This window comes from Ammospiza caudacuta, chromosome 6 (assembly GCF_027887145.1).
Source record: "Ammospiza caudacuta isolate bAmmCau1 chromosome 6, bAmmCau1.pri, whole genome shotgun sequence".
Lineage (NCBI taxonomy): Eukaryota > Metazoa > Chordata > Aves > Passeriformes > Passerellidae > Ammospiza > Ammospiza caudacuta.
In genome coordinates this window covers 32,722,875-32,750,263 of record NC_080598.1, presented here as the reverse complement: position 1 = coordinate 32,750,263, position 27,389 = coordinate 32,722,875, and the positions used below count along the sequence as shown (strand labels likewise).

Sequence of the window (27,389 nt, the reverse complement as noted above, 5' to 3'; positions counted from 1 at the left end):
GAATCTATGATGTCAGAAGATGCGGAATCAAAATCAGTCAGATGTTCAATATGGAACAGTAGATGAATTTTTCATGGATGGTTTAAGATACGGTGGTTGTTTGTACAGATCTAGTAACTAATTCTGTGCTAGCTTTTAAGGAGTAACAAGAATAGTGTTTCTAAAGATAGGGGTGTATTTGGGATTTAAAGTGGTCATTAAGCTGTGACAATTTCAACATTATTCAGCAAGAATGAAAGGGCTGTGGGGCTGACAATATACCTTTAAATGTAGCGTAACTTACTTCTCCTTACCACCTTTAACTAAATAGGATTAAAGTATTTTACTATACAAATGAATAGTCTAGAGTTGTTATCACAAGAAGTTTTTAATATGATTTGTGACAAGCAATATCAAAGTTATCAACTCTCAAGCTTCATGTTCTGAAACCAGACAACTCTCAGCAACAAAAAAAGTTGTGCACTGATAAACATATGAGGCGTATTGTATTTTTTAATTAAATATGAAAACATGAGCTGTGTACATTATTTTTTCCCTAGAAAACACAGCAATTTCAAAAGTTTATCATAAAATATTTTCATGAAATGAGTGAACCAGCAAACACATGCACTTGTGTGCCTTCCCCCCTCCCAAGATAAAAGTGATGAGAGAGACATACGCAAATGTAATAGTTAACAGAACAAGTGGAGTTTTGCCATAGTTTGGTTCTTTTTGGAAAGGATGGAATGTAACATTGTGCTTGACTTCCTATGTCACAACAAAAAATATTTGGTGCAATATTTTAACATTTTCTTTTTAAGTTTCAATCTGGTGGAGAAAAAATACCTTTTTCTATAATAAAATATGTCTGTTCTTTTTAAAACGTAACTTTTTTGCACAAAATAATTTTGTAAACTGTTATTTCAAGGGCAAGGTAGGCGGTCCCATGTCAATGTCCTCCCCCCACTTAAAAATGTGATCTGTTATCTGAAGCAAAACAGGAAAACACAAAAAAGAGCGGAGCAGAGGTTGCTTTGCAAAGAGAAAATAGGGCATGTTGGACGGGGGAGAGGGGAGGGAGCGTGTGGTGCGACAGAAAAAAGTTAAAGGTCACTTTCGCCGTAGAGCGCTGTGGAGAAGGACATGTAGTCCAGGGCACCAGGTACAGCATCACGGCCATTGTAGGGTGCCATCCTAGCAATGCAATATTCAGCCTGGTCAGGAGGCAGCTCCCGCCGCAGTTCATCCACAGTGATGTAGTTCTGCAATGAGGATAAAGGATAAGGCACTCGTCACTTCCTGGAAACTGACTTTCCCTTGAGGGACGACCACCCCTCTGTCACACCAGGGCAGCAGGCAACACTCAGGGACAGCATCCCAACAACCAGACCTGTACACCCACACAGGGAGCTCTCTGCTCTTACACCCTGGGAGGACATGCACTCCCCTTCTCTACTGTTTGGACAAGCAAATGGTTTTTACAATGAAGATTGGTTTTGCAGGAGAGATGCTGGTGCAGCTAAAGAAAGACCTGGAGATAAGTCAGGCAAGTTATTAGTGTTAAGAATGTGCCTTCCTGTTGACAAAGGAGGTCCTGCTGAAATTAGATGGGAGAAAGCAGAAATTTAATTTGGATGCTGTTGCTCACCAGCAGGAGGTAGCAGCTGCTTGTGCTCCTTGGGAGTTGCCATTCCCTCCCTTCAGAGAAAGGGAAGGGGCCAATCCCCACTAGTTCTTGCTAGTACACCAAAACAAGCAGCAGACAAGCAAACACTTTGTATTGATTCCACAGTTCCAGCAACAGTCTTTTTACTGTGGACATTTTTAATGAGCAGGCAAAACTTATGTAAATTCAGCTTCTGGAGACTCACTGTGCTGAGCTGAGCTAGCCCAGCCTCCCTCCAGGCAGGTAACAGTAGCTGCCTGTTTGCTAATCATAATCACTATGTTTGTTGTCTTTAGCTAACTCACTCACAGCCATTTGCAGTCTGTCTCAGCAATAGCTCAGGTTTCACACCATCCCTCTCTCTCCTGTGACTTCTTATAATTTCTTTTTCCCTTTCACTTTAATGACTGGGGTATGAGGGACTTTTCTTCATAATGAAATATTAATTCATGTTACAGCCACCAGAGCATGTTAAACACTGACAAGTGTATGTAACATACTGCACAGAGTAAACAAGTTAATAAGTAATACTGCATCTCAAAGTACCTATTTATTCAGTGGTTAGCTTATCTGAGTAACATGGAATTTTCTGACCTCAAAAGACAATAGAACTGGCTTTTGTCAGGTATATGTCTAAAGGACAGGTATCATGGGTTTCTAGATTATGATTAAAAAAAGATTCTTAAAGAAGAATGGAAACCAGTACTGAATTGAAGGATAACTCATTACAATCTGAGAAATGGTATCCAATATTTCATGTGAGATAACTAGAATCATTAGCAAATAAAGAGATACATTAATATTACACATACATATTATTTGTTCAGTTACATAAAAGATTAGTGGGCATTGTTATATAAGAAAAATAAGATTACATATTTTATCAGCTGCTTCCCCGATGATGTAAATTCCAAAAATTAATACTTTTCATATCACCCTAAGTTTTCCTACATTCAACCAATTTCTATGGTTAAAAGATGTCCCCCCTGCAGATACAGCATATCCTTAATGAAAGTCTATTGATTGAATATCCTCAATGAAAATGTATTGATTGTGCAACAACTGATAGTGACATGTAGATCTGAGAAAGATTACCTCAAGTTTACAGCTGTCAGTAATGAACTGTTTTCAAGACTAATCAAAACCATCTGCTGAACTTGTTAATTTTAAAATAACAAATTGCAACCAAGCTCTTAATTAAAATTTGAAGCAAGAGTGGGCTGCAAAGTTCTGACAGCTGAGCAAGGCTTTTGAGTGCTTTAAGAGACTGCTCATTAACCCACAGTTTAACCTTGCACTCCTCCAGCACTACAGAATGCTCCTGTGAAAACACCCTCCCATGGCAGAGTGCTTCCCTTGACACTTTCTCTCAGAGACAAGAGCAAAAAGAAAGCAGAAGCTAAGCAGATAGAGGAAACTGAGGTGTGGAGCCTGACCTTGTCTCCAGCCAGGATCTTGAAGGAAGCCATAACCTGGTCAGCAGTATCTGTATCTGCTGTCTCGCGGGACATGAAGTCGATGAAGGCCTGGAAGGTCACGACACCCATACGGTTCGGGTCGACGATGCTCATGATGCGGGCAAACTCTGCCTCTCCCTGCAGAGCAAGAGAGTCATGTCAGCCTGGGGACTCAGGCAGCACTGCTACCAAAGTGAGGAGAAACTGTTCAGCAGCTCATCTCACAGGCTAGAAAACAAAGCCAAATAGAAAACACCTCTGGGTTTTTTTTTAAATCAGGATGTTCTTTTTTAGCTTGCTGTTGTGTACAAATGCTTCCCACTCATTTGTCCTCTGGAATAAAACATTGCCAGCTATGCCTGAGGATAACACCCAGATCTAGGACAATGCTCCTATTGGGGAACAATACCAGCTGACTTTAAAGGAATACCCAAATTTCTCTATACATGTGCTAGATGTCTGTAGCAGTATTTGAAGATATACACTCCTCGAATCCTTTTACTTTCATTTACTTAAAAGAGAACTTCTACAGTTTTTTTCCACTGACAGAACAGAAGAGATATCTCTGGGGTATTTCATAGTATTGTACTCATCTTTAATAGCAGGCTTTGCAAAGAAGGACTTGCATATCTGGAGTGGCCCAGGGAAACAATCTCTACAGGGAAGATCCTACACAGAAGTTTTGCTACAAAAACCAAAACATTATAGTGTAGTTTTCTTTATTTCCTTCTGCATTTAAATCAAAGGTCATCTGTTCTCATCTCTGGGATTCCTTCCTCCCCAGGTAAAGAGGAGGGAAGAGTAGAGCAGAGTCTTCTCCTGGGAACAGGCTCTCCTAACACATTCAGAACATTATACCTTCAAGAGCAATTAAGATACCTAATCAAATGTTACCGTCTTGGCACACTACACCCAAGAGTCTGCATTTATACCGGGCTGATGAGTAAGATGATTAAACACTGCTTTGCCTGATATCAGGAGTAAAGACACCAAGAGTGCAGGTGAATATGCCTGCACTGTGCTCTTCCCCTGCCCTTTGATGAGCATCAGTCTTTGGTGAAGTTCTTCCTATTAGCTGTCATGCCTCTCAAAGTGCCACAAGTTACCGCTCTGAATATTCAGGTATTCTGGTGAGGAAAAAGCTACAGGGAGAATGACTGGAACTTGAACTTACATGTCCAGGGAAGGAAATGTGAAACAAATGGCAGGAATGAGAGGAGCAGCATTTTGAGTGCATTCAGAAGTGAGGTCACATACACTTCTGAATGATTTCAACTGATATTCAGGGCTGGGGAGGTTGTGTGTGCTATGCAGAGAGCAGGCACCAATATGAGGAAGCTTACTGTTTCTTCCACTAGTAGCTACACAGTTTGATAAATATAATTTTTATTTGAAACATACAGGAATTAGACAATTATTTCTATTTTTGTACCTTTGGCTAGAGCTGTGAGACAAGAGTTTTACATGTACAACTAAAACTAGATTTAACAATGCTGATAATTCTGGAAAATAAAGCTATATTTACCTTGATTCACTACACATTCTCCCTGTATTTCTGAAGGTGCCTACAGAATCACTTTGAATAGGAGTGACAGAGGGCTCTACATTACCATATTGTAACCCATGGAGATAAGGCAGGCTCGGAAATCTTCACAATCCATCATACCAGTCTTCTTCTACAGAGAATGACGCAAAGATGGAAAAAGCCAAAAGAGAAAAGGGAGACCAGTCCAGGGAGAAATGAACCCAGAGGAGATGTTATAAAGAATGAGTTTCAGGGGGGAGAAGATAGAAGGAGGATTTACAGGACAATGAAATTAACAGAGGAAAGGTAGTTTGTGAAACCATGAAGAAGCAAAGGTGGTTTTGGACATGGAATAGTTTATACACAAGAAACATATTGGTGATGAAAAAAGGACAAGAAGATATTAAGCAAGACAGATTGAGGAATGGACAATGAAAGGAGTTTTAAGTGACACAGAAGTAAACAGAACAGTTTGAAGACATAAAAGAAATTCTCCCAAGACAAAAAATTAAGGAATTAAAAAGAAATAGATACCAAAGTGCATTTAGAGAGGAAGTCGTATAGAAAAGTGATGTATATATAGTCAAACACAAGAACAACAACAACAACAGATGGATTAAGACAAACAAGAAAAGAAAGGAAAAAAACTGTTATTTTCCACAGTTTAATATCTGGCTGTGTTCACCACTAGCTTTCAGTACCTGTGCATCGTTTCCAATATCGTAACCCAAGCTGATGAGACAGGCTTTGAACTCCTCAGGGCCAAGTGTGCCGGAGTGGTCCTGGTTATGCGGTGTGCCAGGCAGCAGGACATGCAGTGCCAGTGCGGTGACGGTGTGCGGCGGGAGGAGGGGACACACAGGACATCAAAGGCAGGTGAAAGGACAACAAACAGGTGCACCATGCAGTGGGTGAGGAGAGAGGAACAGGAAGAATGACATGCAGATAGAAAGACAAGGGAAGAAAAATAAAAAGTGCACAACATTAGATATCACAATGACATTTCAGGATGTGCTAAAAATGCTCTTGGAACAGTTCCTTCTCAGAGAGCTCATGTTTAGAGCATTTGAATGAAAAAAACAGCTGATGCTCAGAAGCCTCAAGATCTCAATCTCCCAAGTCAATTACTTGCATCACTGCTTGTTATCCAGTGTCAGAAGCCCTGTGTTTCACTAGTAACCCAGAGTGCAGGTAAGCAGGCAGAGGCAGTGGGAAGCATTGCCTTAATCTTATAGTCAACAGTTCCACTAAAGGAGTAGGTGAGGGCAGGTATGTTTGGCAACACACCCAAGGAAGCTTAGCTGTATCCCAGGAACAGACAAAGAAAACCAGCTGAAGCTCAGGGGAGCAGCGTCATGGCTGTATTTATGAGACCGGCACAGGGGGTGGAGCTTTGCCTGGCAAAGCTATTTCAAGTGCTCAGCTCTGCCAGCAGCACGGATGTACAGTGCACACAACACAGCCTGGCAGCTGCTCCTCCCTTTGCTCACTGCCCGCTCCCCCAGTATTTGGATGTACCTCTCAAATAATATACAAGCTACTACAGGAATTAAGAATCCCCATCCATCCTGCAGAATTTTAGCTCAGAACAGACCCAAAGCACTGAAGAGCCCCTGCCTGCTGCCACCACCTCTGGACAGATAATGGAGTTACGACAGGATGATGGGGCCAATTTCAAGTGACTTTCTTCAAGAAAAAACAGTTTTTAAAGTCAATGTTAAGCCTTCATAATCAAATAGTTGAAAGTGGGAAACCCCTATTCTGTCTGCATTAACATTCAAACTGTTGTGAAGGAAGGGGCAAATGATATGAAGGTCAAAAAATAAAATCTTCAGGGCTTCATGGGTCCCTCTCCTAAGAAAAGAGCCCACGGTTTATTTTTCTTAGACAGCTAGAGAAGGGCTGAAATAGCCAGTGTTCAGCAATTTAAAAGCATTGCCAATCTCTGAGGTCAGGCTGTCCTCAGATATAGCAGAGATGGTATAGAAGATGGAGAACAGATGGTCCCAAGAATTTTATAAACCAAATAATAATTTGCTCTCTGGAGAGGAATGGATAAAAGTCTAATTGCCTAAAAAAGCCTTCAAACCTCTCCATAGTCTTGCTTTATCAGGAAATTTTGCAGTTTCCTATGAAGACATACCTCTCCCAGGCTAACAATCACTTGGCAGTCTTCACAGAAATGAGTGATTCACAGGAGTGGCATTTTTAAGAATGAAACATCTTCTGTGACCCCATTTTATCAATGACTGCTTGTTTTTTATTGCACTATGCAGTCCACATGGGAGCTTGTAGCTGCAGTCAGCACTGACTTACCCTGTCAAAGTGGTTGAAAGAAGCCCGGAACTCATTCATCTGTTCCTGGCTGATTCCTTTGGCATCACGGGTCAGGATCTGGTTTTCCACTTCGTTGATGGTTCTAGCAATTGTTGTTAGTAACTGCTCCCAGCCCACACGGATATGCTAGTAAAAGAGGTCAGGACAGTATCGAAATTAAGAAGTCGCTCTTCTGCTTCTGAGGCCAGTGGTTCAGATGTGCTACTTATTGCAAATTAAATGATCCTAGTGTGCAAGGCAGTCCCTGGTGTCCATTCCTCAGAAAAGATTCCTTCAAATCTGCAGGTGTTTAAAATCTGAATTTTAACTGAAAAAACTCATACTGAAGAGGCCAATTTCTGATCTTTCTTTGTCTTTCTTAAGAAAAACTTGGTCCTATTGCAAAATTCTTTTGCCTCATCAAAGCAGCATATTGGAAGCCTTTAACACAAATGAGAGGCAAGCCCAGTGCTTCTAGGACTTAAGCAGAAGACTCTCCTTACCAAGGAACTGAGTAAAACACAGTGCTTGGAAGACACTAGTGCTCCCCTGCTTCTGCTCTTGATTAATGGAAATAGTCAGAAACAGAAAAACAAGTTTCAAAGCCTGTGTTCAGCTGGACTAATGTTGAACTCGGATTGCTCCCAAGAAGCCTCACATTATCAACAGGAAGCCAGTCTCTGACTTTAAAAAAAACTTCTGTTGAACTTGTTTCTTCTGCCAGGTAGTGGCAGCTCAAAATCATCAGCACTTCCCTTTCTAATCCCAGCTAACACAATCAGGTGGCAGGAGAAATGAGACTTGTCAATTTTTCAAGGAACACTGTGGGATTCAGATTGTTTCTGTTGTCTATATTTGGAAGTAATTGAAATGGGTTGGCATGAAGTACAGTAGGGCAAAAATGAAATTCAGTGACATGTCATTGCACGCTTGGCCATATTATCAAGCTCTCTGTTTTCCTGAGAACCCCAGCACATTGCCAGAGCTACATGTGGCTAACCCTAACTGGCCACAGCAGATGAGGCTGTCTAGTTGCTGCCAGAATTTACCTCCATGGTGTAGTTGGTGTGCTTGTTGTCAAAGATAAGCGCCTCCTGGATCAGCTGGTGGTCTCCTTCCAGCTGGTCAATCTTTGGTTTGTAATTCACAATGCTTTTCTCATACTGCCGCAAGTGGTTGAGCTGGTCCTCCAGGGTCCCGTGCATCTCTATTGAAATGCGGCCAATCTCCTGCATTAGCAAAGCCAAAGGAGTTAAGACTCCGCTGAAAGGACAAGCCCCAACATGCTTGACATTTATTGCAGCAATTTCACTCTCACACAGCACGATGATTCAAAAAAAATAATCTCAGGGAGCAGTTACTTCACAGGAGCTGAGAACAGTGTCAGCAAAAAATTTAGCACAGTGATGAACATTTGTCAAGTGAGGTGAATCACGTGAGATGTGTCTAATACAAGGATACAAAAGAAAGGGAAGCTGCAGACCATAAACTAGTAATCTACCAAGCCAAATCTTTTTCTGATGTATGGTCTGCCATTAAGTTAGTTCTTCATAGAGATATTGCTGTAACTGCTCTCTTCTTTCCAACTCCTGCCATCAGTAATAGCTTTGTATTTTTACATTTTATGAACTCCAATGACTTTAATTCACATCTTACCTAAAGAGAGATCTCCCTTAAAAATGTCTCCTATGCAAATGTTTGGCATATTAGTTGTATTTATTTAGTCACATGTATCAAGACCATTGGTGTGTAAGCAATTACACGAACTGTCTCTGATTTAGGATTTTGAGTTTGTTGCATATAAACACAAATCTTAAAATACCAGTGTTCCCCATTGTAAGTAAGTAGTTTTTCCTGATACTACAGGTAGAGGAAGAAAAGTACAAGCGCCTCAGTAACCAATATCAATCTTGGGATTCTTGGTATTTTCTATGATGTTTCTCTTTCTGTACCTTGAAGAAAGAATGGCTGTGATGGTGGTCAGCAGAGATAATGAATAATAGTATCAGTGAAGACCACAGAGGAAAACAGTGTTTCAAACTTTGCAAAGCCCTACCTCCATCTTGGTCTGGATCCAGGGTCCAATGACATTGGCCTGTGCACCAAACTGCTTACGAAGCCGTTCATTTTGCTGCTGGCGGGCGTGTTCTTCCATCAGGGCTTGATCCCTTCTGGGAACCAGCTGCCGCACCTACAACAAGGAGTGACAACTCAGTGTGCAGTTTGGACACACAAAGACACATGTACAGGAAATGCAGAAGTCGCCACAAGGGAGGGAGGAGTGGGTGTTTGCACTGAATACAAGCAGTCACATGGTTTAAGTCACGGTGGGCAAGCTCTCAGAATGTGAATCCTATCTGCTGTAGGATACACACAAACTCGTGTCAGGCCATGGAAGACCAGAAGCAGCTTCCATTCATTATTTGGGATTTTGGTGGCTAATGAGAACTGAGTTGCAGGATTCTGTTCAGATCTCACATGGGTGATTTTGTTTGTTAGCAAGAACCATAAGCACAATGGGAAGGGACAGTAGCTGCTCTTTTAGGATTACAGCAGGGAAAGGCTACTTGGCTGCAGATACAGAACATCCGAGGGGCTGAATGGTGACAGGATACTGATTCACATGCTATACTTACCTGTAGGTCAACTGAAGACTAAAACCCTCAAAGCTTTCAAATCTAGCAACTTTCATTTAAAATTAGCATGTAAAAGGAGGTCTGTGCCTTAGGCAATTGGACCAAGTATCTTTTCCACTTTCCAAGTATACAGCAACAGAGCCAAAACTAAATGACAAAACCCCACTGAATTTAGCAGTAAGCACAAGAGGGGAACTGCAGAGTAAATAATCCATTTCCTGAACCCACAGTGGTTGAGCAGTGACACTGTCCCCCACTACCCTGCAAGGCTGGAAAGAACTCACATGTTCCCATTTGCCATTGATCTCATGTGGGGTGATTGTAGTGTACGGATTCGTTCCTGCCATGTTGACATGGTATGTCTGGACAATCTTTGAGACTTCATTGTGGATTCCCAGGATGGCTTGTCGCTCCTTGTCCGCATCTGGCAACGTGGCTTTGAACTGCTCATGAGCTGTGGTCAATCCCTGCAGAAGGAAGGCAGCAGCAAAGGGAGGGTAAGAACATTACTTATGGATTAGCCTCTTCAGCAAATGTACTCCTGAAGTGACTGCAAAAGCTAACATATTCCCAGGACACAATGCAGGCTACTCTAATACACTTTTCAGGTTCTCTCAGTATCATTAAATGGGAAGTTTTAAGTAGATAAATTACGTAAAGTATTGTTTTCCTTCTCTTTCTGTCCCATGTTGACCAGGGACAGAGATCACATACCAAAAAAAGGAATAATAATGACTATAATTTAGGGGAAACTATTTCTCCAACACTGCTCAGTGACTGCTTGTCAGCCTCTTTGGGGAAGAAGATCTGACTACTAGAATTACTATTAAAAAAAGTCTCACTAGTTTAAATGTGCTATATGCTCTTCTCCCACTAGGTATGCACTATTTCTACACCCAAAGTAACTCCAGGTGAGTACTGAGGGTCAGATTCAATTTGGTCAGAGTCAGTTAGAACCAGGTGAAGGTCTTCCAGCCAACTGCAAACTTGCACAGGTATCAATGCTCCCGCTGCTGGAAAACAGCTCCTTGTTCCTGACCACAACAGGCCCTTCCTGTTCCCCATCTCACTGCGGTGCCCGGGCTGTACTCCAAGGACTGAAGTTTGGGGCGTGCTTGCTGGTAGTTTGTAGCCAGCTGACAAGCCAGCTGCTCCTGGCTCATCTGCCACTGCTTCTACAGGCCTTTAAGGTACTTCATCCCAGAAACCTAGAAGATCAAGTCTAGGGAAAGAGGCAGGGAAATGCACGGGAAACAGAGGTGTACGCAGGGATAAGCAAGGGAACAGTGTGGACAGAAGAAGGAATGAAGTAAACCATGTGATTGACTGCCCTCTCTCACAACACACACTGTTAACTACTTTCTGTAAAATTCCTTCCTTACAGGATGACTCATTGCTTTGCAGCTGCTGTAGTGGCCATAGAGATTAATACAAGTCTGGGGGCTGGGAAAGACATTGCAAACAGTCACAAGGAGATGATGGAAATGGTTAAGTGCTGTTTAGATTATTTTGCTTTAAGAAAGACTTAACGAACCCTTTGTCCAGGAGGGAAGGATGGAAGAAACAAGTGACTGTCACACAGTAACTGTCACTACTGCCCCGCAGTCCTGGCTGTCCTGTTCCCTGTAGGTCTCCCATTTGCTGCCTCACGGATGGTCACACTTCTGTCAGCTATTCTGGCAAAGACCTGACTTGGATTCTTTTCACAAGCCCATCAGGCAGGTGAAACAGAAGTCTCCACTACAATTCAGGAAGAGTAATTCCTGCTCTCTAAGGTCTGCAAATTACCTGTGTATATCTCAAGTTGCTTTCCTAACATCCTTTCAGAAGGGGAAAAACTGAGATACTGTCTTTGTTGTCTTAAAGAAGGCAAGACAACTTTGATTTCAAATGGTAATTCAGCACCAAAATGGACAATTCTGGTTTTTCTTGTGCTCAGCACCAAAAACCAGCTAGTAGCTCAGCTGTCCTCGTGGTATGTCCTATCATATAGGACCAAATGACCTGGACACAACATTCCATGTGAGAATTGACCTGCAGACCCTGTAAGCAGCACTAAGCTTTGCTCATGTGGGTTAAGAAAAATTCCACAAGACCCTAAAAGGTTCTCTCAGTTTTCAGGTTTCCATTAATATGGCTCTGGAGTTACTCTGAAAAATCTGTTGTCAGTTTTTGTGTTCAGCTAGGATGATGCATGTATGCTTTATATCTATTCAGATCCAAGTTTTTGGAGAAAATAAAGGAAAAACATACTTATTTTTGTTTATCTTGATAAGGCTCACTCAATAGAGCAGAAGCATCAAAATATAACCTATAAATTCATACTACTCTGAATTCATACAACTCAGGAGACCCCAAACTTCTCGAAGTCCCCACCTAACTGGTGCAAGTGACTGCTCTGTACCTGGATCTCCTCAATGGTGTGAACGATGAACGTGTCCTGCAGGTCTTCCATGGCCCCTTCCATCCAGTTATTGAAAGGGGCAGCTCGTTTGGCATACTCCAGGTACAACTGGTCAATTGTTTCCAGTAGTTTCTCTGTCCTCTGTGCATGCACAAAAAGAAATAAAAGAAAGAAAATCAGGAGAGATGGTTGGAGAAGAATAATCACATAGATACATGGGTTGTCTAAGCTGCTCCTTCCTTTCACAACTCCTTGGTGCTCCCTCCCAGGATGGCATGTCAGTAAAAATCTCTCTGCTGTTAAGAGATTACACACTGGACAGAATTCTTCCCTCTAAGGGAAATTAAATAAATCCAAGGTCCTTTGAAATAAAACAAAACAAGGCAAAATTTCAGGCAGAATGAAATTACAAAACACGCTAAAAAGTAAAAATAAATCAATAGCATGAGAAAACAAATGGCACCATATCTGAGCTGAAGAAGAGCAGCCTAAGTCTACTGAAATGTAGGCCATGTTTACAGTGCAGGATGTTCCAGGAGTTCACAAGTGAGCTGATATTGCTTGTGCCCACTGCAGCTTGGCCCCCATGAATGCACTACCCAGAAGGTCCAACTTGTGACATGTCTCACCTCCAAGGCTTCTCTACGTTTCTGGGTTAGGGCACCCAGATTATCCCACTGATCACAGATCTTCTGGCACCTGGCATTGACACTGGGAGAGTCGTAATAGTCCAGCTCACTGTAAAGAGTGGAGAAAAAAATTACAAGAAGTCAAATAATGACCTGCACAGAAATAAGAGAAACCTGTTAGAAATCTTCATCTGTCTTGAAGACAGATTCAGACAAAGAGCTCATGGTCACTGCAAATAAAGCAAGTCAGGATGATATCAGGATCTAGTTTAGGAGACACTATGTTATGCTGACCCAAACAGCATAGAACAGGACCACCCAAGGCCTCAACAAATACTGGGGCTGGCTATCTGATGGGAATAACTTGCCAAAAGGGGGAGGGAGCACAGACTTTTGCTCAAACTGGAAATAAGCAGATTATGATGAGAGCAATCTGCTCCTGTATTCTGCTTAAGAACATTATGCAGTCTAACAAACTGTGTCTTATACCTCAGAATGGAAACAGAAGATTTTATTAGGAACACTAAAAAACTGCTTAAGATTGCCTTAAGAATTGCATAGTACAGGTGGCAAGGAATAGCTAAATTACATAACCCAGTAAATTTATTTAGGACAATCCCAAAATAACTGTGTAGTTTCTCTCCTATATGCCTGACAAGAAGTGCTTTGCTGACATGTCTATAGGCTGACACTCAAGGAACACAGGCTGGTAAAAGTATGACTGGGGAAAGGAGAACAAAGGGGCACACTAAAGCTTGTAGCCTTGCATTGCTTCGTGCACTGCACATGGGCAAAGAGGGAGAAATCTGCAGAGGGAGACCAGCCAATCTGGGAAGTGTCAGCCTTGAGAGAAAACCCCAAAATAAATCACTGGGGATAAATCACTGAGTGACCCTGAGCCATCTGATGAGCAATTCTTTAGGTAGCAATGCAGGTTGCACTCTTACCCCCCCCAGCCTTGTTTCTTCATGCCATTGTATTGCCCTCCTGGGGTATGTGGGCACAGCTGTTGGTGGAGTCCTCCAGTAAACTACCCAGGTAACTGATGTGGGCTAAAAATAATTTCATTCCCAGGTTTTTAATCCAGATCAGTTGCTTGATCTACTTTGCTGCAAAGCCAGCACTGCAGATGAAAGAACTCCTCCTGAAAGCCTAACCTTTAACACACCTGTGCTGGACCACTGCAGCCAAGGAGGGCAACATGCCATGGCCCCAAATATTCCTGCCATGGGTAGCTGCAGTGGCTTCCTCCACGCCCTCTGCATCTCTGTGTGTCTCTGGGGGAGAAAAGAGCTCTGCCATGATATTTCAGGGCATGGCCTCTTTGCTGAAATGGAGGATGGCTTTTACAACATGAGCAGAGCCTGCTGTTCTCACACTTGAAAAGAAATAACCTCTCCCACAGCTTAAGCCTCAGTCTTCCCTGTTGCTCTTAGAGCTGCAGCTGCTTTGGCTGACATGCAGTGTGCACTTTGGAAGTGGCAGGTCAGGTAATGCTTGCTGACTAGACAGACTCAGTTTTAATCTTACTGACATGGAGGATTGCCTTGAATCCTCCTCCTGTTCCAAGGTCAATCCTCCAGTGGAAAAGAGCAATTCTGTAAATCTCTGTTGTTAAAGCAGATAATGATCTTGATCCAATAATCCTAATTTTTTAGAGAAAAACAGTTCTTCAACCCAAGAGGACTGATCTTGGCCCAGACTCCAGATAGGCTAGTGTGATGTATAAATCTTTCAAAAATAGGAAACAGAGTCAAAACCAAGTAGTTCAGACTGTTTGTTGCCAAGAAACATGCAGGGTTTCAAAACCTCCCTGTGCTGCAGCTGCTAGCTCTTTGCCTGCCTGGTACCTCTAGCAATCCTGATGAGCCCCCCAGGATTTCTCCTGGTAACCTGTATTATTCCAGGAAAAGGAGTGGAGCTGAAGGTTTCCAAGCTGGAGTGAAGCAGGGAAAGAGCTGATCTGCTGCAATGATGCCCTGCAGCAAATGCTGAACAGAATGCACACAGTGCAGGTACTTGTGGGGGAATGAATGAGACCACAAAGGGCTCTTTCCTTCTGTTCCTGGAGAAGTATGACAGTATAACAAGTCTTAAATGCATCATGTGCCAGCAGCAGGTCAGACTCTTTAGGAAAGGGCTCATGGCAGCATAATGAACTGAAAGAGGATGGAAACTTGGCTTAGGAGTATAATTCTGCCTCCTCCTCAACAGCACCCACAGCTCATCCATTTTCTGGCCTGCTTTTCTGGTGTGTCCGGATACTGGATAGCAGTATCCTAGATACTGTTTGGAAACACTGGGAATTCCCAGCATTTTTGTATGGGGATGGATTTTTTGCTCTCCAGAGGGCAAAGCTGACTAGCCTCCCTGGCCCCAAGGATGGGATGTGGCTGGGGTGCCGTACTTGAGCTCTTGTGCAATAGCAGCAATCTGTTCCACGCGGTCCTGGTGCGCAGCCAGGTCACTCTCAAAGGCCTCGTGTTTCTTCAGCAGGGCCTTGATCTCCGACAGGGTTGCAGTTTCGTAATCCTTCTGCTGCAGCATTGCTTCCTTACCTGGGGAGGGAGCCAAAGGACACAAGAATGAAGGACAGGACCCGGTGTGGCCAAATCCAGCTCTTGCCACCCAGGCACCCTCGAGGGCCCTCAAAAGGCCATTGGCCTCACTCCAGCTGGCCCACCCGAGGCTTGTCCCCATGCCTGCTGGCCTAGAGAAGCTCAGTGCTCACTTTCAAACCACGAAGTGTGAGTTTGCCATTAACAACACAGAAGGGCACATGATGTAGCTTAAGCCAGCACTGTCACAGTTTACACTGGACTTGTCTTAGTATGTGCAAAATGGGTTATGCTGATCCTGTTAGAGCCAAATCAGCATTTACTGTACAGGAACTTTTCCTCTGCTCTGTGGCTGCTCTCTTCTAGCCAAAGTTCTCACTTTGCCAGTTAGGAAATGCTAATGTTGACTGCATGACACAGAACAGAGAATAAGCTGGTTTCCATACACTGCTTTCTAATAAAATAAGAAATAAATCTAGCCTTCTCAAGAGGAAACTCTCATGGAAGGACCCATGCACAATCCATCTCCTCCTCCCTACACAACAGTCAGCACTGTGTCAGGCTACAGGAAGCATGTAGGTTGGCATTACCATCTGTCCAGGACTCATGAATGGATGCCTTCTGCCGGAACTTCTCTGCCAGGTGATCCAGCCTCTCTAGCCTCCGGATCTCATTCAATAACCACTCCTCGTAGCCTTTCTCAGCCTGCTCAAGGCCAGCCCAGGCATTGTTTATATCCTACAGACAGAAACATGAGAAGGAAAGGCAAGTTAGAAGCTGGAGGGAAGATGTTCACCAGCATTAATCTCAGTGAGCTACATGGCTCCAACTGATGGGAGGGAGTGAGCATGGGCTTTTCATCTCACAGGGCTCTGCAGACAAGTCAGGGAGACAAAGTGTCAGACTTAAGCAGGACTAGAAGCCCAGGATACAACCCTTTGCAGAAGAAAAGCCTCTTAAACACCTCTGGAGTTTTAAAGTTCCCCTACATCTAACTTTAATAAAACTCAACCGTTTCTGAATCAGAACAAAAGCCACTGAGACATCTCATAAAGACATGCAACTTGCGAAGAGTCTCAGAGTCTGATTTAGACACAGGGAAGCAACAATCACTTGATCCTCTCCTATCATGGCCTCCCTGATCTGTATTTTTCAGGGTTCCTCTCACAGAATATGTCACTATGAAGGTAGGCATTCTCTGCCCACCCACAGGCAGAAAGGAGTTCTCATTTTTTAGGCATGTTTGGGGTATACAGAAGCAGTCCCCCGCACTCACCGAGACCATTTTCCCTTCGGAGGGCATGAAGGCCGGCCTATTGCTGAGGCGCAGCTTGGTCTGCAGGGTGTTGAAATTGATCTCAAGTTGGCACTTCTCCTGGACCTTGGGGGGTTTGTGCAGGCGGCGGTAGTCACGGAAGTCCTCCAGCTTCTGCTGCATGGCCTGCATGGTGTTCTCTGGGGCCCGGTTCTCCAGCCAGGGGATGGTGCGACGAATCCACTCCAGCAGCTGCGAGGAGCAATGACAAGAAGCATTGAACTGAAAATTGTGCTGAAACTGCAGGTGTTGCTCTGATTTCATAAGGGACCATTTACTTTTATGTTTGCTGTCAGAAAGATTCTGCCACCAGCAGGGCTCATAAAGGAAAGTTGGCCAGCTTTTTTGGAAGTACTTTTTTTTAATGAGCAGCACATTCCCTTCCACACTAAGTAGTATTGCTAGCTGCAGCAGTGCCAATCCAACATGCTCAAGGCACAGTTTTTGCACAAGCAGGACCAAAACCATTATGTTAAAGCCCTTAAGAATTTTGGTGGACTGTTGCATAACTAAAAGATGCTGTAAGCATCTTATCTCCAGAAGAATCTGACAGGAGAAATCAAGTTCTTGCCTTCAGTACAGCCTTACACTTTTCCCACTCTAGCTTCCTCAAAGTCACTGTTGCTCCTTGAATATACCTCCATAACAAATCCATCTGGAGAGCTGGCAAAATGCTAATGCAATAGGCAGTCTAGAGTGTGAGTGGAGAAGTGCCCTATGCTTTTCAGATTAGGCTGAAACCAGGCTTATGAGTTTTGTTTTCCCTTCTATTGTCCATCTTTTCCCTACTTAGCTACCACAAACATACTCCAGTCCACATTTGGTCTCTTGTAATTTCCCTGTTGTCAGTCTGTCAGCCTTCTCAGTTAACAAAAGCAGCCTCCAGCTTCTATCTGACACATTCTTTCCATTATCAGTAAATGCATATTTCTTTCTTCAAGTATCACTAATTTTTATTCTCTGATCCAACTCCTGACTTCTACAGTATATTAAGATACAAGTTGTATGAAAGATGTAATGATCTTGTATAGTCCTGACAAATTCAAGTTAAACCAACTTGATTTTTCCTTCCATTTTAGCATTTCTGGGTTGGCTCCAAATAAACTGAGAAATTCAATGTCTCTCTGTGGAAACTTTTTGTTTTAAAGTAGATTGTCTTAAAGGTAACTTTGGTCCTTAATTTGAAGGGGAAAAACTAATTTTCTAGGGAAAATAGCAGTGGTTCAATAGCACTCCCCAAGATGACTTATCAGCATTAAATGCAATTCTTTTCTGCATATCACCACTCAGAAAACAACACCTACATCACTGGCCAATTTTTCGTAGTCTTCCATGAGCTGTTCATTTTCTTGGTTGACTGCCAGCACCTTGCAGATCCGATTTGCTGCTGTCTCCGCCTAACAAAGACAAGAAAAATGGAAGAAGGGGAAAATGAGAAAAAAAACCCAACGAAACCAAAACCTGCAGCTTAGCTTCCTGCTACATACCTGCAGGTACAATCTCCTACCCTTAGCTCTCTCAACCTATCTGCACTTTGAGACATCTGTCCTGACCTCTCTGCTTTCCACTTGGCCTTCTACAATGATTTGGTTTTTCCCTTCTATAATGATTTGGTTATTCCCTTCTTCAGAGGTTCTCAGCTGTACTGATTCTACCCTATATGTTGTGGGACAACCAATGTTTCTATGCTTTTTCTGGAGCTGCTTCTGTAAGAGGGCCTTGTTGTTTGCTTACTACCCTGGCTACCTCTTCACAAAGACAGGTAGAGTTTCTGCTGCCATCTCCACTCCCCACACCAGCATTCTGAGCTGGAACAGCAGTAACAGAGTAATGTCGAGCTGATGAGACTGTCTCCATACTTTTACCCCAGGAAAGAACTACCCAAACAGAGTTAAGCCACACCCTAGACTTACGAGAAAACTCCTAATTTTGTTTGGAAGATAAAATGGTAGATACTCCACTTAATCTTAAATTCTGCCCAGCAGAACTGTCTTCCAGTTTTCACTATATTTCTGGCACTGACTACAGGGCCACCTCCATGGTGAAGTGTACACCTACCATATATTCAGAGTCTTATGATCCAGCTGAGAAGAGGATTTCTTTTCCCCCCACTTTTCTGGGTGATCTTTCTGCTTACTCTTCCAAAACAAGTCTCACAATAAAAAAACATCCTACTGCTACTATTTAGGTTTGGAGTTTTTTTCTTTCCTTCTTTCTCTCCACTGTGAGACCAAAACCTGGTTCTCTGCAGGGAGCTCAACGTGTCAGAAAACGAATTTGGAAAGTAAGGATCAGAAAAATCCCTGCTATGAACTCAGAAGCAGTGTCTGGCATGGGGGACATACAAGCAGGCTGATCCTTGCACAGAATGTATCTGGGGGTCATCAGCTTCGTTTATCATTACCCATGGTGTGTGCCATGCCACAAAGCCCGAGGAGATGCCCCTGTGATGCATCAGGGGATGCCTCAAACCCCTCTCAGCACAGTGCAGCTGTGACCCTGGTGCCTGGGGAAGGTGTCACAGGTACCCACGGGCCCCATTGGGAGAACTACTCCTTAGAGAGGCTGAGTGCAAATGAGGGAGAGGCCAACACTACAGCAAACCAACTATGAACGCTGTGTCCTGCCTCAAAACTACATTTAGAACTGATGCCAAAATAAGTTTTGCTGAGTTTATAGCTGGTACATTTCAACCTTTTTCTATTTTTAAAAGACCTTTTATTATCTGTTTATTCAATCTTCAAGGACATTTGAGAAAAAAACTCTAAATTTTGCAGCTGATGTGAAGCAGCAAGAATAGCAATAAAGTCATAGCTACACAGTGATGTATGGATTGCTAAGGTCCCAGGGGACACAGCAATCTTATTCATTTGTAGAATGAAACGGAGCTGTTAAAACATCTATTCAGTCATCTGCCCCTTCACTAAAGTGGACCAGCTATGAGTTACACAGATTATCAGCTAATTTAAAACACATCAGAGAGACCTGTACAGAAAAAGGAGCAGTTTCACTTAAAAAGAAACCTGCAAAAAGTGCAAACAATGGTTACATTTAAGAAAGCTTGTACTTTGACCTATTTTTAACTAAAGTTTGTACTCTAATGGAGTGGTTTCTGATATTCAGAGAAAACTATAGACATGGGACCAAATAGTATGGCAAAAAGACATTGCTAGAGCCCTACCATGATATGTCTAGTGACTGCAGGGAACTGGCAGTACCTAATGTTTATCTCAATCACTCCAGGAGAGGTATTCATTTAACTTTCTTATTTTTATACCCCATGAGCTCACTGCAGCAGCAGCCAGCTGTGCAGGCAGGATCCCCTTCCACTGAGGCATATTTACATGTATCTGATGATAGACTTTCTCCAGCTGCCCAAGTTTAAATATGTGTGTGTATATATGTGTGTTGAGCAACTGTCCAAACAAAAAGACCCCAAGAATGTCAGCAGTTACGACATTATTTGTGTTATCCTAATGGCAGGAGTGTAGAGGCTTTCTTTACCAGTACTTGCCTTGGAACTGCTACTGCTCCAGGCAATAGTGTGCTGCTGCTGCTGCAGCCACAGGAAAGGCTCTTGGTGGCCACAGTCACCATTAATATCACAAGCGACACGTTACACTGTGCTCTGAGCACGGTAGGACAAAAGTATGCCAGAGCTTTCAGGCAACCTTCACAATACCCTCCACACTACTGCTAATGAGCTGATCCACAGTGATGGCAACCTCAAAACTAAAGTGAAACACTTTCAGGTAAAAGAAGAGTGGCACACCAAGATGTTTACATGAGGCCAAGGCAGCTCCCCCTACACCTTCATTAGTTCAGTGGAAAAAGCTGTTTTGGCTTTTTCCCCACACTGCTAAAGGCAACGATGCATTTAGGATGTTCATGCTACCTCCAAAAAAGCCAAGATGCCCACAAGGCACAGGGCTGCACTGAGAAGATGCAGAATCCTGGGCTCTGGAAGCTGCACACCTGTATTCTCAGAGAACCTGTGTGAGCTCATCAGCTTCAGTGCAGCACTGTGCTGACACACTGTACTGCTTGCACTCAGAGTCTTGGGGAAGGCAAGCTCATTTTGCTTGATACCACGCTGCTGTGTCGATGCACATGCTGTCTGGTGGAATCAAAATGAAAAACTGAATGGCAGCAATTTATCTGACTTTTGTCTTTTCTGTGCTTCTCAACCATAACTTGAACTGCTGAGGATAGGTGTAGAGTTTGCAGTCTCTCTAGTTCATGGATCCAAGTCTTTCTGCTGAGGAGGACCATGAAGGAAGGCATTCCCACAGTGCACTATGTAGGGATGCCTGCCTGTTGCTGTCCTCTAGCCTCAGGGGAAGATGCCTGGCTGCTGCTGTTGTCCTCTGGCCTCAGAGGACCACTCCAAAATACTATACACCAAACACAATCTCTTAATAAAACAGTAAAACATTAGTTAGAAATTGCCACACGTTTACAAAATATTAAGCCAACCAGTAGTAGCATGCATTTAGTGTGAAAGTCAGAAGCAGTTAGAAAACAAGCAAACCAACCAAAGCAAGTATACCTACAAATATATATATTTAAAAAAAGGCATAGAGAAAAAGCAGCCATCTACATACACAAGTCAGGCTGGGGACCCTGTACCTTCAAAGGCTCAGGATAAGAGAATGAAAGAAGCAGAAAGCAGTTCATGGGACTCTCCCTTCAGGCCTGGTGGCAGTAATGAAAAATCTGGATGAAAAATTGAGTGATACCACAGTAAGTCATCTAACCCTGCATGAGGTGGCAACACAGTAACATCTGGGCAGGGGCTTGTACTCAGCAATCACTTTGCATTTGCCTGTGGGTTTGAATCTATGTCACTTAGCAGCTGGCTAATTTATGACTAGGGCAGCTCCAAAAAGGAGCTGTGCCCCTCCTGCCAGGGCACAGTTGAGTTGCTGGCCCATTAGGACTGCTAAAAAATGAATAATGTATTAAATCTTCACTGTAAGCCTGTTGGACTACGTGAGATTGAAATGTTAACACTAAGAAACTTCATGTGTAGTTTTTGCCCCAGCTACGTGGTTCAGGTCCTGAGGCAAGCAGAAGACTGTTTTCAGTGATCCCAGCACACTGAGCATCCACATAAATTGCTGATCAGAGCATGGAACCTGCTGAACAGGTTTCCAACTCATGGAATAGGTGCAGAGAGAAAAGGAAGAGATTGGTAAGTGGAATGGCTGTTTCTACAGCAGGCTACAACTCTCATATTGTAGTTTGATGTTTCCTCATCTGGAGCTCCTCAGGTTAAGCAGACTGCATGGAGCAGTCCCTCAGGGGCACCTGGCAAAAATCAGGCCTTTTCATGAGACTGGCATGATTTCTGAAACTACAGTCTTCCTGGGCAAGTATCAGCTGGCTGGAGCTTGCAGACTGGTCTTGAGTGTTTTGAACAAAAACCCACAGGATCCTAGCGGAAAAGTCATGACTACACCAATTATGCCAAATGGGCAAGTCTACTGCACTGCCGTGGGACACATTCCCAGTTCTTTGGAAACAAGACAGTATCATGTAATTTATGTGAAACTGGGCGAAGAACAAAAAGCTTGAACTAAAGAGCTGCTCCCTGGAAACTACTGCTTGCATTTACCCTCTGAAAGCCAGCATCAGCATGGAAACTGAATCAATGTTGGGACCATCAGCACTGCTTTGAACAAAAGAGATGGAATCTTTCTGGAGTCAGATTAGCCCTCAAGCTGGGCAACACAAAGACTGTGTTTCAAATAGAAAAGGCCTGTCTGTAACATGAAGAACATAGTCTTGAATTTTGGATTTTACTGATCTAAAGTCTCCTATTTGAAATTAGCAGTAATCTTGTGGAAGGGCCACAGCCCAGGCAGGTAATGACATGGGAGAAAAGAATTGACCTTTTTCCTTCATTCAAAGGACTGCTGGGAAATTGCTTGCCCAAAAGTGATCTGCAACTGTTTAGTTCCAAACATCCTGATGTCAGGCAAAAGGACTTTGGAGTAAAGACGAATCAGAGGAAGAAGGAAGGCCTGAAGCTATGGAAATGGGCAAGGTAGAGGAAAGATAAAAAGACATATAGGTGGTTTGGGAAACAGGAGAATTACAAGGGAGAAACAAGGAATGGAAGTGAATTTGGGAAAGCTGAAGGCCTGGTAAAAATGAACTTCATGGCTGGAGCACAAAAGTGCTATGTAACCAGCTCACGGATGATTCAGCCTAGGAAAAGACCACTGATCTAGTGGAGTGTGGAAGGCAGGATGGCAGCCCAAGAGGGACAGGCTGTGATTTCCTGGAGTGGGCAGATTTGACTGTGGTAGTTCTGGAGGTGCACTGCCTCGTCAGGACAATGCCCACTAATTACTGAAAGGGTACTGCCTCTGTCAGAGCAAACATCCATTCATCTTCCAATGCCAGCTTTACCTAATGCTTTCTCCTCTGCTGTGCTGTGAGACAGGAGGGAAGGAGCAGCTCAAGTGTGTCCAAAAGGACATTTACATCACTTCTCCAGCAAGATTACAGATGGCATATCCAAATGCATCACTGGATGCACTGGCTGCCCTGCAGACACCCTGGGGCAGACGGGGGTCTGGCATTCCTCACTGGAGAGGACAGGTGGGCAGGGCGGGGTGAAGGGAGGGGTTGTTAGCAGTAAAGTCTCACCTTCTGTGCCCCTGAGAAGGCGTGGTAGTAACATGAGACATAGGTCATTATGGCCTTCTCATCCGGCCTTAGCGTGCCTATAATATCTGTGCAGAGAAGGAAAAGAGGTTGAAAGGATAAAGTAAGAAGCAGCACATAGGATAAAACAAAACAATCATGGGTGGCGTGAGAGAGGGGGAGAAAACTTCCCATCATGCATTGCAGGACAGGCCAAACAGATTTCCATGCGGAGAGCTGGGAATTCGGACCAGAAGGTGGCTAGCAGTGTTGGCTTGTGGCTCAAAGCGGCACCCCTCCCTACCCCCCAATCCAGGGGGCTCCTGAGATGAGGATCTGGGCTCTGCACCTTCACAGCTGCAGTCTGGGGGCCCGGCCCAAGGATGCAAACAAGTTGTTTGGAGATCTGAACACCCGCGCTCGAGGCCCTTCATACGCCAAGGAGCTGGAGATCAGAGCCTTCCCACGCAGTGCACTTCCTACACAGGAGCTGCTCTGCTGCAACGTGCACTGCCTGTTCCTACGGCACTCGAGTACAGGAGGCTGCTTGGTTTTGGCAAGAGATGTGTACAAGGTTTCACCTACAAAATGTTTTCCTTAAGTGACTCCATTACCAACAGGAAAATGGCTAAGCCAGAAGTAGCGAGGACTCAACTGCCTGGTTTCCAACATGGATGAGAAAAGAGGGGGGAAAAAAGGAAACAAATGAACAAAAACAGGCATCTCTGTCATGATAAGCAATGCTCTGTTTACAAAACCACCGTGGATGTACTTGTTAGACCTGCTTTATAAGCCCCAGGTGAACTGGGGCTGAATTTGTGGCACAATTTGACAAAGCAGCAAGTTCAGACCTTAAAGCAAGGGTGCTGGAACCTGCAGCATACATAAGGCAAAGCTTTGGCCATTCATTAAACCCTTCATAAAACCTCAGTCAGCTTTGTTTCTCCATCTTTGGAAAAGACAAAAAAAAAAGTGAACAGGTATCTGTGTAATTTCCCATGGGGGGAGGCTGCAGTTTCCTGCTGGGCAGAGCATCTATGTGGTGGTCTTTACTTTTTGTAAGACCAAGCATCCTAGCTCAGATTTACCAGGATCAAGAAGTCCAGGACAGCAGTTCATAAGGCAAATGGAGAAGGCAGAGCTCCCCACTCCCTTAAATTTGCATGTGTGCCAAAGTGTGGCATACCTAAGTGCCACTGGAAGTACTGCTGACTAGAGGGAAATGGGATTCCTGGCTTCCTTGCCCCGTGTATTGTATTTGGGGCACCACTTTGAACCAACAGCCAACTCTACCACGAACATAATAATAAAGATGCCCGTAGCTAGAGAGGAGAGAGAGAAAGAAAAAAAGGTTTGGACATTAGCAACGGCAGCAGGTGTGCTCTGTGGAGGGAGCTTGGGATCCTGCGATACCTTCTGGGCTCCTGAGAAGGCGTGGTAGAAGCTAGAAACATAGGTCATGATGGCCTTCTCGTCAGGACGGGCAGTTCCAACAATGTCTGTCAAAAAAAACCTCACATTAAGAGCATAATCAACTGATGGGAGGAAAGCAGAGGAGGAGCAGAACCACAAGTGTTCAGGAGGCCTGCTGCGGCGCGGGCGTGTCACAGCGATTCCACAGCGCTTCCCCAGGAGATGTGTGTGTCTCAGAACCCAGGATCACCCTTCTGGTTCCCCTCCCTCATCATACAATTTCCTCCAGAGTCTGGCCAGGCTAAGGCAGCCATACATCAGCATGTTTTGTGTCACAGCACTTCCCTGTCCTGAGAACATTACTGTGATTGGTGGATTGAATCAACCCAAACTGGCATCAGGCTGACATGACTTTTATAGACATATTACATTGCAATTCCTCTGTGCAGTTCTCTTCTTCTGGAAAGATACTTTCTCCCTTCTTTTCCATTCCCTCCTCCATTTCAACACAATGATGGCTTGAATTTCAAAAGGCCCTTTCATTAGTTTCAGTGGAAACTCAACACCTCCAGAGATCAGAATTAATGGTGTGGAGGAATGCACATTAGCTTGACTCCATGAGGGAGGAGAGAGATCAGTAAGGAGCAATGAGAACTCCTGCCAGGGGCCCTCTTCATCACTGCTACTTTTGCTAAGATCTGAAGCTAGATCCGCTTATTTTGGAGGTATCTGTATTTCCTAAGGAATGGCAGGAAACGTTTGAATTTACTGGAAACCTCAGTTTTTTTTTTAACCTCAGCATAATGAATGCAGGGAAAGCAAAACTCATCTCTGGGGATGGGAAATACCTCCTAGGAATATGAACATCCTAGTTACTAAAATACAGGTTCACTGGGTTTGGCTGTCCTATTCCCACCTTTCCTCTTTGCTCCTCTCACTCCTTGATTTAACAAAAACATTTAACTGCTTCCCCCATCCAACTCTAGTCTGAAATACAGCTTCTACCATTGAAGCCTGCTGGCTTTAGGCAAACAGCCAACAACCAGAGAACTATTTCAGGCTGTTGTTTGCACTCCAGAGTTACAGTCTTCAAAATCTGTTGCCAAGCTGGTCCTGACAAGACTCTGAAAAGTAATCCTGGCTGTCCCAGTGGCCTCAGGGATGCAGTTGTAATCAGTACCAAAAGCATCTCTGAACAACACAGAATTCTGTCTTGGTCTCCAGACCCAGTCAGTGAAGAATCTTCATGCCAAACACTTCTGAGTAGTCAAGAAAAAGCAGTCTATAATAATGATAATAATATCATGCCCTCAGAAGGAAAAATACCAGCAATGTCAGAAAGACCACAGAAAAAAAAAACCCTGGAGCAAAAGGACACGGGCCTACATCATCCACTAACTCAGTATTTTGCCTGATAATTAAAAGGGAACACTTCAGTCAGCAGATGACAGGTGTTAGTCATCTCTGCCTTGTGTGTCAACCCCAAGCTAAGATCTCCACGCTAGACTCGAAAGACAAGGACAGAGGAGAAAGAGGGAAGCAGAATATGTGACTCATTATTCCATTTTAACTTTTTCCCTATACATTTACTACACAGTCAAGCAGGGAACATTCCGAGGTTACTGGAATCTTGTACAAAAGGACTCCACCTAGAAGAAGTGGAAAATTTCTTGAGAAAAAACAAGTTAAAAGCTGTTGGAGTGTACTTTACCTTCTGCATCCAGCATCTTCGGAATATCCAGATATTTCTCAGCCACGTCAAAAGCTGTGTTTAGATTAGTGAGAGGATCATCCTGGGAAAGACACAGAGGAAGAGTGTCAGCAGCAACTTTTAACAAGGTACACAGCATTTCTCTCAGAAAGAGCTTTGGTTCAGGTAACTGTGCTTGCCAGACAAAAATTGTGTGTGAAGCCTCATGCAGCAGGATGAAACAATTGGCTTCCTTTTGAAAGAAGAGCCTGGAGACTCTTGGTATGATAATCAACATACAGTCTATGCACTTGCAAAAAAAAAAAGGAACAATGCATTTTGTCTTGAACCTAGTTATAAATAATGTTAGCTTCACATCAAACTGATAGTAAATGATGAGACCACATCTCACATTTACATCTCATGCTTATATTGGGTTTGCAAGTTCCATTTTAAAGAACTGCAGAGCTGTGTATCTGTTAGAACATCTAAGCAATACTAAAATAGTAACAACATCTGCAACGGGTGCTGTCCTTAGCTAGTGTACAGTTTGTTGAACACTAGTTGAGTGGGAGGAAGAGAAATGTTCCAACAAATCGCTACAGAATAAATACATATAAAAGTACCCATTTTGCCTTGAGTATGGCTTTTCCCTCTGCATGTCTTGTAATTTCCCTAGTACATTTCTATTCCTTTCTATATAAACCTTCTGCAGATTTTAAATTGCAGAAACATGAAAAACAAATGTAATTGAAAATTAAAGACTCTGAAAATTGTGTCCAGCATTCAAACATAATAATCAGCAACAAGACACTTGACAACCTGTGTAAGATTCTCATAGCAACTTGTTCCTATATTCCTGCATAACCATGACACTTCACTATTCTGAAGGATCAATCCACTTCATAGGTGACAAATGACATTTGCTTTATCAGTTTCTGCTGTTGAGACATGTGGCTTCTACTGGATGAAAGGTTGTGCATAAACTGCTAGTGTTCAGCCATCTTGTTTGGTGTCTTTTGGGAGGGAAGAAAGATGGGGTGCTACTCTCCATATTGTCATTTGTGCTGTTCCCACTGAGACCCACATCAAAAACCAGGAAAAAGGTAGTAAAATTATTTCACCTTCTTTCTAGAGCAGCACCCAT

At 43.5% G+C, this 27,389-nt stretch overlaps 1 protein-coding gene across 6 annotated transcripts in view; it reads right to left on the bottom strand.

Moving 5' to 3' along the window:
- Window positions 1–378: 378 nt before the first annotated feature.
- Window positions 379–27,389, bottom strand: part of ACTN1 (actinin alpha 1) — an 85,877-nt gene continuing 58,866 nt past the window's right edge. Inside the window, exons 7-22 of one of the 6 annotated variants that reach the window (XM_058806827.1) lie at window positions 26,264–26,345; window positions 24,553–24,638; window positions 17,790–17,882; window positions 16,447–16,677; window positions 15,761–15,908; window positions 15,020–15,170; window positions 12,613–12,721; window positions 11,984–12,124; window positions 9,864–10,046; window positions 9,000–9,134; window positions 7,993–8,172; window positions 6,944–7,090; window positions 5,329–5,409; window positions 4,713–4,778; window positions 3,082–3,240; window positions 379–1,241 (exon numbers count right to left, since the gene is read on the bottom strand). In XM_058806827.1, coding sequence (XP_058662810.1) covers window positions 1,083–1,241; window positions 3,082–3,240; window positions 4,713–4,778; window positions 5,329–5,409; window positions 6,944–7,090; window positions 7,993–8,172; window positions 9,000–9,134; window positions 9,864–10,046; window positions 11,984–12,124; window positions 12,613–12,721; window positions 15,020–15,170; window positions 15,761–15,908; window positions 16,447–16,677; window positions 17,790–17,882; window positions 24,553–24,638; window positions 26,264–26,345 — 2,151 coding nt within the window. In that variant the 3' untranslated portion in view covers window positions 379–1,082. Of the gene's footprint in view, window positions 1,242–3,081; window positions 3,241–4,712; window positions 4,779–5,328; window positions 5,410–6,943; window positions 7,091–7,992; window positions 8,173–8,999; window positions 9,135–9,863; window positions 10,047–11,983; window positions 12,125–12,612; window positions 12,722–15,019; window positions 15,171–15,760; window positions 15,909–16,446; window positions 16,678–17,789; window positions 17,883–23,142; window positions 23,229–24,552; window positions 24,639–26,263; window positions 26,346–27,389 lie in introns of all 6 variants that reach the window. The other 5 variants (XM_058806828.1, XM_058806829.1, XM_058806831.1 and 2 more) reach the window with 5 other exon arrangements.